This window comes from Neodiprion pinetum, chromosome 2 (genome assembly GCF_021155775.2).
Source record: "Neodiprion pinetum isolate iyNeoPine1 chromosome 2, iyNeoPine1.2, whole genome shotgun sequence".
Lineage (NCBI taxonomy): Eukaryota > Metazoa > Arthropoda > Insecta > Hymenoptera > Diprionidae > Neodiprion > Neodiprion pinetum.
The window spans coordinates 7,066,196-7,081,229 of NC_060233.1; the positions used below are offsets into that span (position 1 = coordinate 7,066,196).

Consider the following 15,034-nt stretch of genomic DNA (forward strand, 5'->3'; position numbering starts at 1 on the left):
GTCCTGCATACGTCAGGCATTACTTGAGACAATTACAAAGCGCTTGGTTTTCCAAGTCGAGTCCACTTTTGGAAATTCGTTTGAACTTATAAGTGTAAATAGAGATCAAGGTTTAGAGGATTTGCCCATACACTTGTAATTGGATTGATTTATATTTTGAATCAGTTTTAATTGGCTCATTAAAAAATACTGATAATGTTGTTATTGTAGATCGTCCTACAGAAATTATTTCTAGGTAATGAATTACAAGATAAGTAAGCCATATATTGATTCGTCGCTTGAAAGTATAATAATGAATAGAAATAACATTACATTGTACCTATATCAGTTACTCATAAATTCTATATATGTATTAACAAAAATAATCATTCAAGTCTATTGCACACGTTGGCGCCTACGTGCAGCCCCTAGTTTGTCATACCGCGATTCCATTTCTTCCAGAAGACGAGGAGTATACCGAACAACTAACTTCACTGAGTTTTGGGCTTGTTTCAGTAATTCCACAGGTTTATCATGATTCTCGCCTTCAACACACTAGAGGAAATGAGAAAAAAAAAGTTATTTACAATATCCTGTATCATCATACAAATTCTTGAGCAGCAGCGTTTAAATATAATTAGATCTTAATTTTTCAACGATGTAAGAATTTCACATTACTCACCACGCCATTAACAGAGAGTAGCTGGTCACCACGTTTCAAACCACCGTGTCTGTCAGCCACACCCCCTGGAATAATTCTAGATATGTATATAGGCCAGTTTTGCTCTTTTCCTCCCATTACGTTGAATCCAAGACCCTCCTCTGTTTTTGGCAATTCGACAACTCGCGGATGGGCATGTCCTTCACTAGCTGCAAACGCAGCCACAGTTGCCTTAGCTGTGGCGGAAGCACGCACATCTTGAGAACCCTGTACCGAAAATTCCACATACCCTTATATTAAAGTGGTTTTAAACAGGATACGTGTAATAAAGATAAAATCGGAAAAATTCACGAATGGCGCATACCAGACACCAAATAAAGTAAATGTTTGGAATCAGTTGCATGTTTTCCAAAACATTATCTTCAGAGAAAAAGTTGATTATTTTATGAAAAAGATCTACTTGCTTATAATTAGTATTACCTGAATATCAACGGTCTCATACACATGTTCATAGACTTCTCTTACTGCATTGAGAAAGTCGCTTTGAAGTACCTTCTGCAGTGCTGCTAACTTTGTAGCCGGTACTTCGCCACCTGAAATAAGTCAGCATCATTGATCAATTATTCAACATAAACTTTGTTGAAATATAAATAAATAATTTTTGATAAAATGTCAATAATCAACTTACTCTTTTGTAGTTTGTCGAGAAGTTCGATCGATCTTTTAACATCTATAAATACAAAAATAAATATAAGTCAGTACCAGAATTAAAAATAGTAAATGCTGAGTACACTCTAGTAACTAATAATTAGATAAGCCTACAGGCATATAGACAAATGAATTAAAGCACCAGATAATGTATTTTTTATTCTAAAATTCTTTATTCAATGGATTTACAGTTACACGTTCAATTCAATTACTAATCACACTAAAAAGCGTATCTACGAATTGAAAAATATATCGTTTGCACGACGAACTGACAATATTCCAAACTGATTGTGAGTGAACAAGAATAATAAGTTAACTTACCTCTGGCTAATGTGAGAGGTTCTCCAATCGTTGCCATTGATGTTAAGCGAGATCACGAATATTTCTAATATGATAATTACTCTCTTCGTTCTCCGCAATGATCACTAAGTTAGTTTTTTTCAACTTTCACCAACAATGTTCTTGCTCTATCAATAACTCTGCTGGCTGTAGTCCAAATTCCATAACAGTAATTATCGAACACCGTCCAATACAGAAAATTCCAACGCCTTTGAAAATGGCCGATAGGTGGAGGTTCGGCTCAAATCGACTTGGAGCACTGCGAGTCAGCTTTCGATACAGGCGATTCTATGAGGTTTCTCTCTGTTCCATATAGAGCACCGTTCGTTGCCTAGGGAGCGTTCCAAAATCAGCTATCAACGCCAGTCAACGCAAATCCACGCCGTAAGACCGCGCAGTCTATCTCTATAAGCCTATGGACGCCCCTAGTGATACCTACTCTATGGTCCAGGTATGAGTTTTCCCCATGCAATATATCTATTGTTCATGCCGTTGAATAATTTGAACATTACACCGATTTTGCATCCAAAGAACAGTTGAAATTAAAAATATCTTTCTACCCGATACCGACTTCTCACCTGCTCCTTTGTTTAGCCCGTGGCGTTAGACAAAAAACACGAAATGGTATACCAGGTTTCCTTCATGTCTATACCTATGCTCTAACGAACGTCGTCAGAGGATTCAAATTTACGCCTGACGCTGCGTATTACAGAAATTTTTCAAATATCTGAGAACGTTTCGGGCAGCTCGCAACGCGAGTCCGAGCGTCAGTTGTTTTCGAGCAGCCGGGGTGAGATGTTGTGCAGGATCAGTCCGGAATTCAGATCGTGTTGTGTCGGCTGTTACGTTATTCGATCAATCAGTTTATCTCTACGATACTCAACTGTGAATAATACACAAATAGCAGTGTGTGGCCCAGACAATAAACGAGTGACTGCAATGACAACATCCTGCGAGCATCGAAGGTGAGTTTCGTGTTTTGGGTTCCATTGTTTTCTGTAACTTCAGCTTTGAGCGATATCGAATTTTGTCTCTCTGCGTCGAGTGTCATTTTTTTTTATCGATTGTTTGGCTAATTTTCAGTAAATGCGCAATTAGATCGTAGCCAAGTTTTCTCTGTCGTTTCAAATGGCCAGGTACAACAGAAAAAAGTGAGATTAAGTGTGGAATCGAGTGTTATTACGGTGTAGCTTCTTGGATTGTAGATTTCTAAAGTTTGATGAGTAGGTTATCGACAGACGTTTAATTAGACACAAGCGTTTTGTGACAAGCAAATGCCCCGATAACCTTCCATGTGGTTTTCATTCTTACGTTCTGATGAAACGGATCTTGCAAAACGTGACCTTCGTTTGAGTTTGTGACTCGGATTACGGTTAACGGATCGCGTTGCTCGCGTAAACACATGTTTGTACAAGGCAATAGCAACGCATTTATTAAATTTATATCACCACTGCCAGTAATTTTTGTGGATTTCACATATATTTCAAAATTTCGAGCAAATGTAAATCGTTGGTGGTTGTTTATTCCTCATACCTATTATATTTTTGAATAATTATGTTAAATTTCGAATGCTGTTTAAATTGATGCTCACATTACATTACTAACAAAATACTGTTCTCTTATATGATGATAGTAACAAATTGCAACATCGTTGATTGACATTAGTAATTATCCGGATTGAAGGATCCTGTCAATAAACCTTGGAAGACATCATTTGGCAGCAGAACTCATGAATTTATTTCAGAAAATCAACAGATATTAATGGAGTCCTTACAAAACAGTATAAATTAATGTCAATCATGTCACATTTCATTATGTAATCCATATCATTTTCCACGGTTTGGCATAACACAGAACACACTGAAATTGCGTTTGTTTAGCTACTCATAATGAGTATATACCATATGTTAAACATGAAATATTAACAAAATATTGTGATATTTTATCTAATTACAGAATTGAACTGCAGCAAGCTTAATCAGGGCTAGTGAACATATGAAGTAACTGACATTATCAATATATAATAGAAAACAAAGTGCAGAAGCTGAACAGGTCAACATATTGTGGAAAAATACGAAACAGGTATAAATTTATAAACATTCTTGGTTATAACATCACGCTCCCTTCACTTTGAGAATTTTGTATTTTAGTAGAAATTTATTGCTATTGGATCTTTGATTATATTTCAAAAAAATGATTGCAAAGTTTCAGTGGCGCGTTTATTGATTTGGAGAATAAAATACTAACAAAAAGTCATCTCTTATCTGACCACAGAGACAAACTATATTTCAGCCGAACTGAATGCATTTCGAAATGATCTAAATGCAGTAACCCGATCAATCGATGTCTGCGAACAAAGTGAAAACTAGAGCAACCCCTGCAGTGAATAAAACTGGAAGGTACATAATTGATATGATTTTTAATTACTATTTAGCTTTTCATTGGAAATTAGTCATAAAGCTGCTCATTGATGTTATGTATTTATTCAATGTTTATTTTATTAGCTTTCTGTTATTAATTTTTGCAGTTTATTTATTAATACATCAGAAACTACTGAAACTCTATGCATAAAAAATTGTTTTGAAACAGATAGCATGTAGTGACATGAAATCTGATCCAAGTATATTGTGTGAGTAATATTCTGTTACATTCTTATTGCAGTGTTAAAAGTGCGTCGCTTCACCATTCAATCTGAGATGCTACGAGAACTACATGTGTACAATGTAGAGCAACCCAGAGGAGGTAAGAATTCTTATTTGATTAATTGTTTGACAATTCAAGGTGGTACCTTTGAAGCGAAATTTTTGTGCTTGAGTACAATGTGGTGAATAAATCTAGTAGTAGACAACAGTGATAATTAATCTGATATAATAATAAATCCTTTTGTTTAATACATGTAAAATTTTGCAAGAATAAATTATTACTACTACTACTGTACTACTAATGTGAGAACTGAAAATTGAGATGGATAAATTGATTCAAATTTTCTTTTTTGCTTCTTCCAGATTCAAGCAGAGACATCTGTGTAACTTCTCTATTACTCGGCAACGTTGGTGAGTTTGCATGTGTTAGGTTACGGGTATTTCCCCAGGTTTCCCTTGTCACGTGGCGTGGCGGTAACAATTGTTACTCAAATTTTTAATTTCTTAGCTTCATGGATACGCTCATTCGCGATCGCAACGATGCTTGACTTTCTGTTGAATCATTTTGTTACCACAATTTGTTTGACCTTAGCTTATTCGGAGGTAGAATGTTGCACGTTGCTGAAAGTGGAATGAGCATCGCGATCGTAGGTTACTATCGCTTACTCGGCATTCGCGACAACAAATTGTGTATAGTTACTGACATCTTAATTTATGTTTGATGTAATCAATGATGTCGTTTAACTGATAGTTTCACCCGAAGTTTCAACACAATCCAACGATTGTTCAATCAAATTCACATGATTTTTGGATCAATGAAATTTCAAAATCTGGCCCAGAGTAAAATCTTCAAATTGCATGGTATATTGTCAGTAATTTTCTATTATCTAACATCTAACAAATGTCGATCAATTGCAAGTTTAGCTCGCTTAGAAAAATGCCGATAAGCAGACAGGATGTTTCTAATCCATTTTACAAAAGGTTGATCGACAGATAGTCTGCCAGTACTCACTAAAATAATACATAATATGCGGAAATTATAGAAGTACTGTTGCTTCTACTGAAGTTGTTCATTATGATTTTTTGAATCATACTCTTTTCAATATTATCGTATAACAACAGGCTGACTATAGTACGAAAAACATTTTGCTCCCTACAGGTAATCAACGAAAAAGTAAGTCACAGTAACCACGGTACGAATGAGGAAGAATGGTGTGTGTTGGAAAACATGGAGAATCGCTTAGATCGAATATAGGTAACCGGGTAGGTAGGTGGTCGTTTCGGGAGCCGTCGCGGAGTGTATGCTGATGCGTGTGAATCACTTTTGATAAACATTTCCGTTGGGTGGTTCCGGTGGGAATCAGGCGAGGGTACGAAGGTCGTAATGTACCGCGATGTTACTAACTTTTGTAATCCACAGCGTCAAACGATCACAGAAATTTTCCTCCTAAAACACGTAAAATACTCAGTAAAAGTATGTCTTCGCTATTTGTAAGCTTTTAAATTTCAACGAGGTTCAAATCTCCATTTCTTGTCACCCTGCTATCATCCTCTAGCTGTTATTCAATCCAATTATTGAATTATTACCAATTATTATTCAATGAACTTGATCTCTGTGATCGTCTGAATGGGCAAAACGCATCTCTCAATCATCTATCGCGTTCCGTGGTACGCTAGATGAGGACAGATACTGAGCTCGAAGACTTCGCGTCGAAGAGGATCGCCGACCGTCACGCCACTCAATAATGCATGCCTTTTTTTCACCCCACCCTTCCTTCCGGACTTGATTCGTATCTGAGAACAACAATCCGCATAGAAATGCGTTGGATTCAAAAAGACGCAGATGTGGATTGGATTTCTACAGAATTTTACGACAAGTCTTAGATATTTAAAGTGTTTCCACAGATTAATCAGTCGCGCTTTTGCGTATAGATTAAATACTGGATTCGAATGCGACATTCATCGATAAATTTCGCAACTGTATACAAAAAAGTAAATCATTCTTGATCTGTTGAGTGTTGAGCTCTTCGATCAATTTTCTTATGAATAACGAAGTTTTTAAGTTTTTCCGCGTCATTTGCGCGTGGACTTGATACTTTTCGATACTGAGAGGCAGCGCGGCATTTACTAGCCAGCGCTCAACGCGCGGGGATATCAATCGCGAAGTAGATAGTGATAGAGAAGAATCTTTTAAGTAATATAAAGAATTACTTCTGAGGTGTATAAAAATATTTGTTGTACTGATCGTATTATTTTCTGTTTCAGGGTAACGAACCAATTTTTTTTACAAGTACACTGAGAAACAATGTTCTGTCGAACAAAATATTTACTTCAATAATCCTCGGTCGAACATTGATATTGATTAAAAAAATTAACAATTAATATTGTTATTTACCAATACAAATAATCAAGTTAAAGACTGTAGCCGCGAATGTCACGTTGGGCTCGACATAGTTTTCATCAGTGTACGCTTGTTGTTTCCAACAAAATGTCATAAACAATCACTAACTCATACAGCCACGCCATTTATACTAGCTATTTAATAGAAAGACAATTCCTTATCAATTCACGAATAATCGTCATCAACGATACTAGGAAGTTAGTTCAATGCTTTTAAAATTTATTTCGGGGGATGGTCAGGAATTGTGTTTTATACACAGTATCACAATTTTTCCATGTATTTATTTTGTTGAACAAAGTAAACTCATCATCGTGTGTAACTGTGGAAAATTTTGAAAGTCATGTACTAATCAGATTTCTATTTGTTTTCCAACACTCGATGCCGACTTGCCAATTGCCTGGGAATATGCCTCAACCATCGACGAGTAAAGTGGTGCTGGATTCTGGAGCTACCGGAAACCCTGCCGTATTGACGTTAGGATCAACAAGAGAGAATAGCCATGGTAAATAGTCAACGATACTGGTGTGCATCGTCGGACTCGCAGGTACACATCCTGCTTTAAGCGTGTCGTTACTGTCGTATATTGCTGCAGTGTTGATCGCTGCTAGGTCCCCGTTAATAATGACAGGGCCTCCAGAATCTCCGCCACACGTACTTTGCGGATCTGGTCCTTGGCCTCGGGCGCACAATATTCTGTTCGGTATATCCTCAACGTTACAGTCCGGGTTGCCGCTGCAACGATTTGCACCAGGCTTGAACTCTGAATTGCACACGTCCCAGGTCACAAGCACTGACTGTCCGCGTAAAAGAGTTTGAGGATATGCGTCGTATCCCATTTTTCCCCAGCCCACGATGGTAGCCGGAGTGCCAGGGGGGTAACGGGTGCCTGGTGGCGGAAGGGAGATCGCTTTAAGTCCACCACTGACCATGTTTTCAACAGTTCTTATGAGGGCGACGTCAAAGGCGTACCGTCTCGGGTCGTTCTGGGGGTGGATCACGCATTCGGCAGTATGTATCGGCGGTGGCTGACCACGCTGCGAATTCGAAGGGTATATTTTTATCGCCTGACATCTATCACTGACTATACAGTGAGCTGCAGTGACGATCCAGTAGTTGTTTATTATGCTGCCACCGCAGAGATTTCCGTCCGCGACGAGTCTCACCAAAAATGGAAAATCTGCGGGATCGGCTTGCTGTCCATTTATGATGCGCCTGCCAGAATCGTTGTCAGTGTATGGCGATGCGAGTACGGTTGACCTTGAGCTTCCATGGAGAAGAAGTAGTACCGGGGCACACGTAAGAATAGTGGATAAAGTATTGAGCTTCATGATGTTCGTGAGTCCGCAGCACTCTGTTTCCGACCCAGGCTTACTCCCTGATTCATATACCGTGTGCAATCCGCTTATCATTCAATCGTCGGAACCGTGTTGAGAAAATTACCTTCACATTCATTTGGATTTCATTACACCTCTTGTTCATTAGCTGCGCGATGCAATGGCGCCGTTGCGAATCGTCACGCGTGATAAGCGTCTACTCTCGAACGATCGATTATAACCTGATCAAATGGAAATTTAATGTAGGAGTGCTTTATACACGTACATCGAAAACGAACTATTTGTTCAACTGAGATGAAAAAATTCGCATTCACTGATACGATACAATCTTAACTGTTTTCTACTTTATTTTGTCTATTATTTTCGATTAATGACAGCGTGATTTGGACTTCCGGCCTCATTTGCTATATCCGAAAATCGTTATTCAAAATATGCGTTTTAATGTTTCCGTCCAAATTGGTTGCGTATATCTGTATTATTTACGGCACGAAAATGAAGTGTTGTCGGCTTGAACGAAGCGACATCGTATTTTACTAACTTTTCTTTTCAATCAATTATCTCTAATTTCGGTAACGATATTCACCGCTTCACATTTAAGGTTTCATAAAAACGTTTGGTTGTGTCGATTCGGTTTTTATTTTTCATTGTGTGAAATACATGAAATATTTTTTGGGTTCACAAATTTATCGGTGGTGTTTATAATCATCGTGATCACAAAGTGTGATTCATTTATTTAATCGCTTTTTTTAAATGCTTCTGTTGTCTTCTTCGACCCTTTTGGGGACGGTATTTGATCAAGAGTTGCCGATGGTCCGTCATATGAATAAATTTTCATGCATCGCGTTCGCTTTGTATTTTACTGCAGATTTGTCCAGGTTATAGAAATATTTTTTATTCTACATATGTTAGTCTCAAATACGGTTCCCATACTTTATATTCTACGTTATTTATCAACGACATACTGTCTGCCAATAAAAATCGATCACTCTTGTTAGATGTCTTCATCAGTAGATTGGTAACTCGCATATAAAACCAAACTGTGTACCGCAATTGATATCGTTAAGTCCGCCACTTTTGTGCAATGATCCGCAATTTTCGGCACCACCCGAATTGTCTGGTTGTCCATCTGCCCACTCGCCGAAACCAGCTTTCGCCAACGTCTGACCGTGAATGGTCACATATTGGCCTTCCCGATAAAGATCGTGAAATCCAATACTGGCAAAATCCGGATGAGGTGATCCAGTGATTGGAGATGATTTTTTGAACAACTCAGTGACTACTTTCGCTTCGGCTATGGAGTTGAGAATGGCCAAGTGACCACCCTCCTCTTCGCAAGTCATTCGTGCATCGTTCCAAGGAACAGCTCGCGTGTGAACTTTGTAACCGCCAATATTCGGCGTGTACCTGCGTACGTAAAACATTCAGAAAATTGAACGGGAGTTCCATAAAATTTGTCACGCGGAGTGTACTAGTGTACACTTAGAAGAAATATATACTCTGATCAACTATTGATAGTGAAGGCTTACGTGTAATCGTCTCTTTTCGCGTACGGTTGATTCCACGGCAGGTAGGGCGGTTTCGGCATAGAAAGTGAGTTCCAGTTGCAACCTATACATAGGAATTATATATACCAAGGAAAACATGTGGATGAGCCACCACCTATGACGTGAAATATATTCCTTTCAAATTTCTCGCAATTTCAAATCTGCTACCGATTACTGCCGAGTTATTAGAGAAGAATGGAACAACAAAATGGAACAGGCAAAAAAAAGACAAAACAAAAAATGCAAAATCCATACATGTGTTACAAAACTTACGACTTTTTTCACTCATGGAAAATACTTACCGAACGATGGTTGATAATACCAGTTTACTGCAGGATAAGGGGCTGGTTGTTGTTGTGCCATTGACAGTCTGGCACAGAAGAATATTTGAATCAAAACGAAGATGATTCCCATGGCTGAGATTAAGATGTACCGAAAGCTTTACCGGTCTCGACGTCTCGTGGATTCTTCACAAAGTTGACTGAGCGTCGATGCCTCGGGAGTAACCGGTTTACTGGCAGTGACTGTTAAATGGGCGAAAAAAAGTGCAACAACTGGTTATGACTCATAGGTATATATGTGTACCTCGTAGCACATTGAATATCTCTCAATTTAGAAACGGATTTACATCGAACTTGGTATGCTCGTGTCTTTTAAGTCGCTGATTACAAACCTGAACTTGAAATTTGGAAATTCAAAATGGCGGATCGAATTTTGCGGAACGGAATCCAAAAACTTGCCAAATTTGGGTGAAATTCGGTTTCTGATCACAAATCTACATTGAAGTTTTTTTCTGCATGCGAGGTTTTATCGCGTAATCGAATCGTTATAAACTCGGGATTTTTATTAATCATAGTTTACTCAGAGTGAATACCGGTAATTAAAATATATCAATGTTTCGCAATTACAGTGATGAATTTTAATATATGCAATTTTTTGCCACGAATTTAAAACGTGCAAGCTACATTGTCGAAATTTGAACCGTTCTCATTCATTTGTTTATTGATTAGACGAAAAGTAAGGTTTGCTCGGTCGGTAAAGACAAGCTTACCATACGGCCTGGTTTGTGATTTGTTCGGTTTCGACCACTTCTGTGGCGATATTTCGTTATGGTAAATATGCTCTGAATTATGCACCGCCTTTTTGCTGGTAAACCAGCGTAAAGAACCTGCATTTACCGTCCATAATTTATCGAAAATCAATTTCAAAAACCTATTTCAGTGTCAGAAGGCGCTACCAAAATTGTGACACGTGAAACGGAAGTTTGATCTCTCCCAGGCTTCTTTCTCTCTGGTCTATATGGCAATTTCCTTGTTCCGATTAATCAAGAGAGAGAAAAAAATAACAATTTTAAACAGGCGAAGAATCTATCTTTATTTAAAAGTAATTCTTTTCCATACGCAATTAATGCTGAAGCGATTCTTACAGATTGTGAAAATCCGCGATATCAACAAATGGTTATCGGCATAAATTTACTATCGAGCTGCAGCTTCCTGCGAGCTTTATTCAAGGTCGTGGATACTGAATTCCGGTTGTTAATTGCAGAAACCGTTTCCACCATCGGCCAGTGTAAAATTCGATTGATGCGGATTTAAACCGATAGCTGATGGTCTTTGAAACTCGTAACGTTATTGAAATTTAATTAATTCGACAAAATTTAACGGTATTACGAGCTCGATTAGATTTTGTAATACTCTGTAACCGAGGGAGTATAATAATTAATCGAATTGCCGTACAATGCACGTATTAATTTCACCGGAATGACGTTTCAAAAACAACGAAATCTCACTAGAAACTAGAATTGCGCATCTGTTTAGGTAAACATGGAGTACGTAGGTTTATTGCATAAAATATTAACAGTCAGTTGTAATTCAATCATATGACGAAAAATGTTCTTTTTACTCGGTTTATTCAACAGTGTGATATTCATGTTCATCAACATTATCGTCGGACTGTACATTTGTAGACGAGTGAGTGTAATACAGTAAGAAATTATGTCTCTTACTTAAGCTGAATTTTGAGGTTTGTTTCAACACGCTTAAAGTGAATTCAACTCCGTACAAAATTAAGTTCTATCGGAGAATCGTTCTACCGTTTTCGCAATCTGAAATCAAAATCATTTCAGGGAATGAACATACAACTCCGTAATAATTATTTCTTTCCAACTTCTAGTTCTTTTACGTAATGAGATCGCACAGCAAATTGGTGGCGGAAATCGCGGATTTCAATTACGCGGTAAGATAAAAATCGTCGATTATTTGACTTGAAATTTTTCGATGCGTATACAGATAATTTCAGGTAATCTTTCGTAGGTTGGAAAATCGCGATCGAGCCTCGATTACATAGGGCAGAAAGTTTCGGACGCTATGAAGGAAGTGAGCTTTTTAAATGAACTATTCAATCGTATATTTTAACAATTATCTCAACTATCTAGATTAGTTAGACAATCGGATAGATTTTTCATGGTTTGGCGTAATCCGATTCGGTTTCGACCGTGTATTTTATCAATCAGATCGAGGGGGACATTAACAAGGAGTTGCAAATCACTCATCGCTTGACCCAACTCTCAAGTCAGCTGTCTGAGGTCAACCAACGTTTTACGAGTTTGGAGGAAAGCGTGATCGAGGTTCGTTGAATTTCACGTTAGAAGCACGAACTTGACTGTGTTGGAAATAATTGTAACTTATCGAAATACTTCCGTTTCAAATTTCCGTGTTTAACCTGAATTCAAAACCTTTGATTTCGTTCTTTTACATCAAATTTCCGGTGAATCTAAATCGAAAATTAATTACTTTTATATCAGGGAACAATCAATCATTTTCCACACAAATCGATGTGAATTATATGCGAGAAGAATCGGCTCATCGTTTGGTTCTGCACGAAATCGAAACTTTTAACCCTTTGAGTTACACGTTATTGTACTGAGTCAACTTTTATCATAAGATAGTATGCTATGGGTTTTGGGCTCGCTGATTACGAATCTGAAATCAGATTCTGCTGACAAATATCAATTTACATTATATGGCAACAATTACTGTTCGTATGCTATCAGAAATAGCAATAAACCGCAAAGAAGTATGTTGCCAAGTTCTCTAAACATATAAAAAAATAGATATCAGAAAGGTAGTAAGAATACTTATCACCGTGACTCAAAGGGTTAAACCTCGAGTAAAACACGTTTAACACTAATAAATTATAATTCAGATGGTTAGGACGGACTGGAACATGGAAAGCGTTAAAGTAGCGACACCAGCGAGCATAAACGACGAGGTAAAAAAGGTTCTGAGTCTGAAGCAGCCGAAGGTTCAAAAAAAGCGAAAATTCTCGACGTCGACGTTCATGGGAAATCTTCCTACCCTCCAAAATCCACCGTTGAAATCAACCGCGCTTCCATCGCTGACCGGATCCGGAGTAGAGTCAATTTTTACCGAAGAAAAATCGGAGGAATCGGATACGGATCGATTTCGAATCACGGCCACGCCGGTTGTTCAACTCCTGAGGGAACAGCGGCCTATTAACGATGGAAAACCAATCGGTTTTCGTCCTTCATGGAAGTGCGACGCGTAGATGACAGATTTTTAGTATCAGAAATCAACCACGAGTCCTGAAAATTGACTGTAAACATTTTACGCTGCGTCAACGCATGAATAATGTTTAAAATCCAAAGTTCGAAAGCACTCGCGGGAGTTGATGTAAACTTTTTTCTATCCTCGTTCGATTCTACCGTACCCGTGGATTCAGTCCGTCTATTCGGTTTCTCTTCAAACAAACCGAGAACCAATTATCCCCGTCTGTCGGCTTGGCTGGTCTTCTTGGAAAAATACGGAAACGATCCAAAGTTTCTTCACAATTGTGCGTGCGTGTGTGTGTGTGTACACAATTTTGTGCGAGGAAAAACGTCACGAGACGGTAGAAACTCGAGACGAAATTTTGCGCCAGATTTGACTCATTGTTAGTCGAGGTTCATATAAACATACCTTGAAGGAAACTGAAACAAGAAATGTTACGTTGAACTTCCGAATCCTAAAAATTAAAGTACCAAATCCTACTTTGACGCTCTTAGTAGACCATTGAAACTGTTTTAATGCTATTCAATCCACAGCTCCTCCATTGAACTTTTAACTCCTTCTCTATAGATATATTGTCACAGCGGCATTCAAGTGTTGACTATGAATAATCAAAGAGATATTTGGAAATAATTTTGATGAGCTTCGATAACATTTGAAAATTAAGTGTTGCATTTCAACTGTGTTCAGTCAACGTTCTTACGAATACAAAAACACTTTTAACTGATTGAATATACGGAAAGTACGATTAAACACCCGTGTAAATCAGTTCCTATTTATTGGGATTTTAATTTCATTTCATAATCATAATCGATCAGAATCGACGGACCTTTATCAGCGTGTTAGGATTTTGAGCGTTAAAGGAGGATTTCAAACAAGCAGATTTAATCCTGCTTCTGGGGGGTTAAAGGAGGTTCTAAACAGACTCTACTTTAAATTTTCGGACATTTTTAGCATCGAAGTAGGGTCTGACATTGCTTTGAAATAGAACCTGCTTTACTGTCTTTAAGCCCTACGTAGGGTTTGAAAACTAGACGTTAAATTTGGACTCTGGAAGGTTCGTTTCGTGAAATTTTTAAAAATCGTTTCACCTCGCCTGCGCAACGTCACCGTTCATTCGTTCGTATCACACGTCACGTATCTTCCGGTCTGTCGGTGCATCGGTTCGCCACGAGTAGGGCAGGTATGCCTGACATCCTGATGCGGTAAATTCAGGTCATACGAAGCCTTGCAAATTGGATTGCGAACGGTTGTCAGCCGGGGGACGTCAAAGGATCGTTATACCGGTAATTACTCTATTCTATGTGCCTGAAACTGCGGCCGTAGCACTTGCGTTGATGATAGGTATAAACTTGCGTAAATAATGAAAGACTTTCACAGTGTATATGTAATTTGTCTTCAAACTCTGCAGTGGGTAGGCGTGCGTTTGATTAAAAAAAAAAAAAAAAATCGTTATTCTTTGACGGTGAGAAAACTAGAATCGAACAATACAAGACCGCGATTCGGCCAACGCGTCTTGTTACGTAACATCGCATTTTGACGGATTGTATTACAGATCCGTCAACAAAAATCTTTTATCTGTTCAATTAACGTGGTTAATAATAATCCTGAACACAGAGGCTTTCCTTTTTAGTTCATCATCCGACAGCGGAAGAGAAGAAAAAAAAAAAAAAACGCCGTTGCGTTGTATTAAATTTGCAATATTCCCGGATATGTTGCTTGTTTATCCTCTCGAGAATATAAGAGCTGCTTCTACGGATTAAATGATGTGTGTTTCGCATTACGACGGAGGATCAGCTTTTTCATCGCCACTTTATCCCTCGCTTATTCGTCTCAAAGAGGGCGAATCGGTCTGTATTA

General features: G+C 38.2%; 3 protein-coding genes across 3 annotated transcripts; all 3 read right to left on the reverse strand.

Moving 5' to 3' along the window:
* Positions 1–243: 243 nt before the first annotated feature.
* Positions 244–1,927, reverse strand: LOC124213112 (protein lin-7 homolog C-like). Its single transcript, XM_046614020.2, has 5 exons — positions 1,670–1,927; positions 1,329–1,370; positions 1,121–1,233; positions 662–907; positions 244–534 (listed from the first exon to the last, which is right to left on the reverse strand). The coding sequence occupies exons 1-5, from the start codon at positions 1,704–1,706 to the stop codon at positions 376–378; spliced, it is 597 nt and encodes a 198-aa protein (XP_046469976.1). The 5' UTR covers positions 1,707–1,927; the 3' UTR covers positions 244–375.
* Positions 1,928–6,991: 5,064 nt separating this feature from the next.
* Positions 6,992–8,105, reverse strand: LOC124213111 (chymotrypsin-like elastase family member 2A). The gene has a single exon (XM_046614019.2). It carries the CDS (start codon positions 8,056–8,058, stop codon positions 7,141–7,143), a length of 918 nt encoding a protein of 305 aa, XP_046469975.1. The 5' UTR covers positions 8,059–8,105; the 3' UTR covers positions 6,992–7,140.
* Positions 8,106–8,676: 571 nt separating this feature from the next.
* On the reverse strand, positions 8,677–10,108 carry LOC124213113 (hemolymph lipopolysaccharide-binding protein-like). Its single transcript, XM_046614021.2, has 3 exons — positions 9,911–10,108; positions 9,591–9,672; positions 8,677–9,468 (listed from the first exon to the last, which is right to left on the reverse strand). The coding sequence occupies exons 1-3, from the start codon at positions 10,020–10,022 to the stop codon at positions 9,069–9,071; spliced, it is 594 nt and encodes a 197-aa protein (XP_046469977.1). The 5' UTR covers positions 10,023–10,108; the 3' UTR covers positions 8,677–9,068.
* Positions 10,109–15,034: the final 4,926 nt, after the last annotated feature.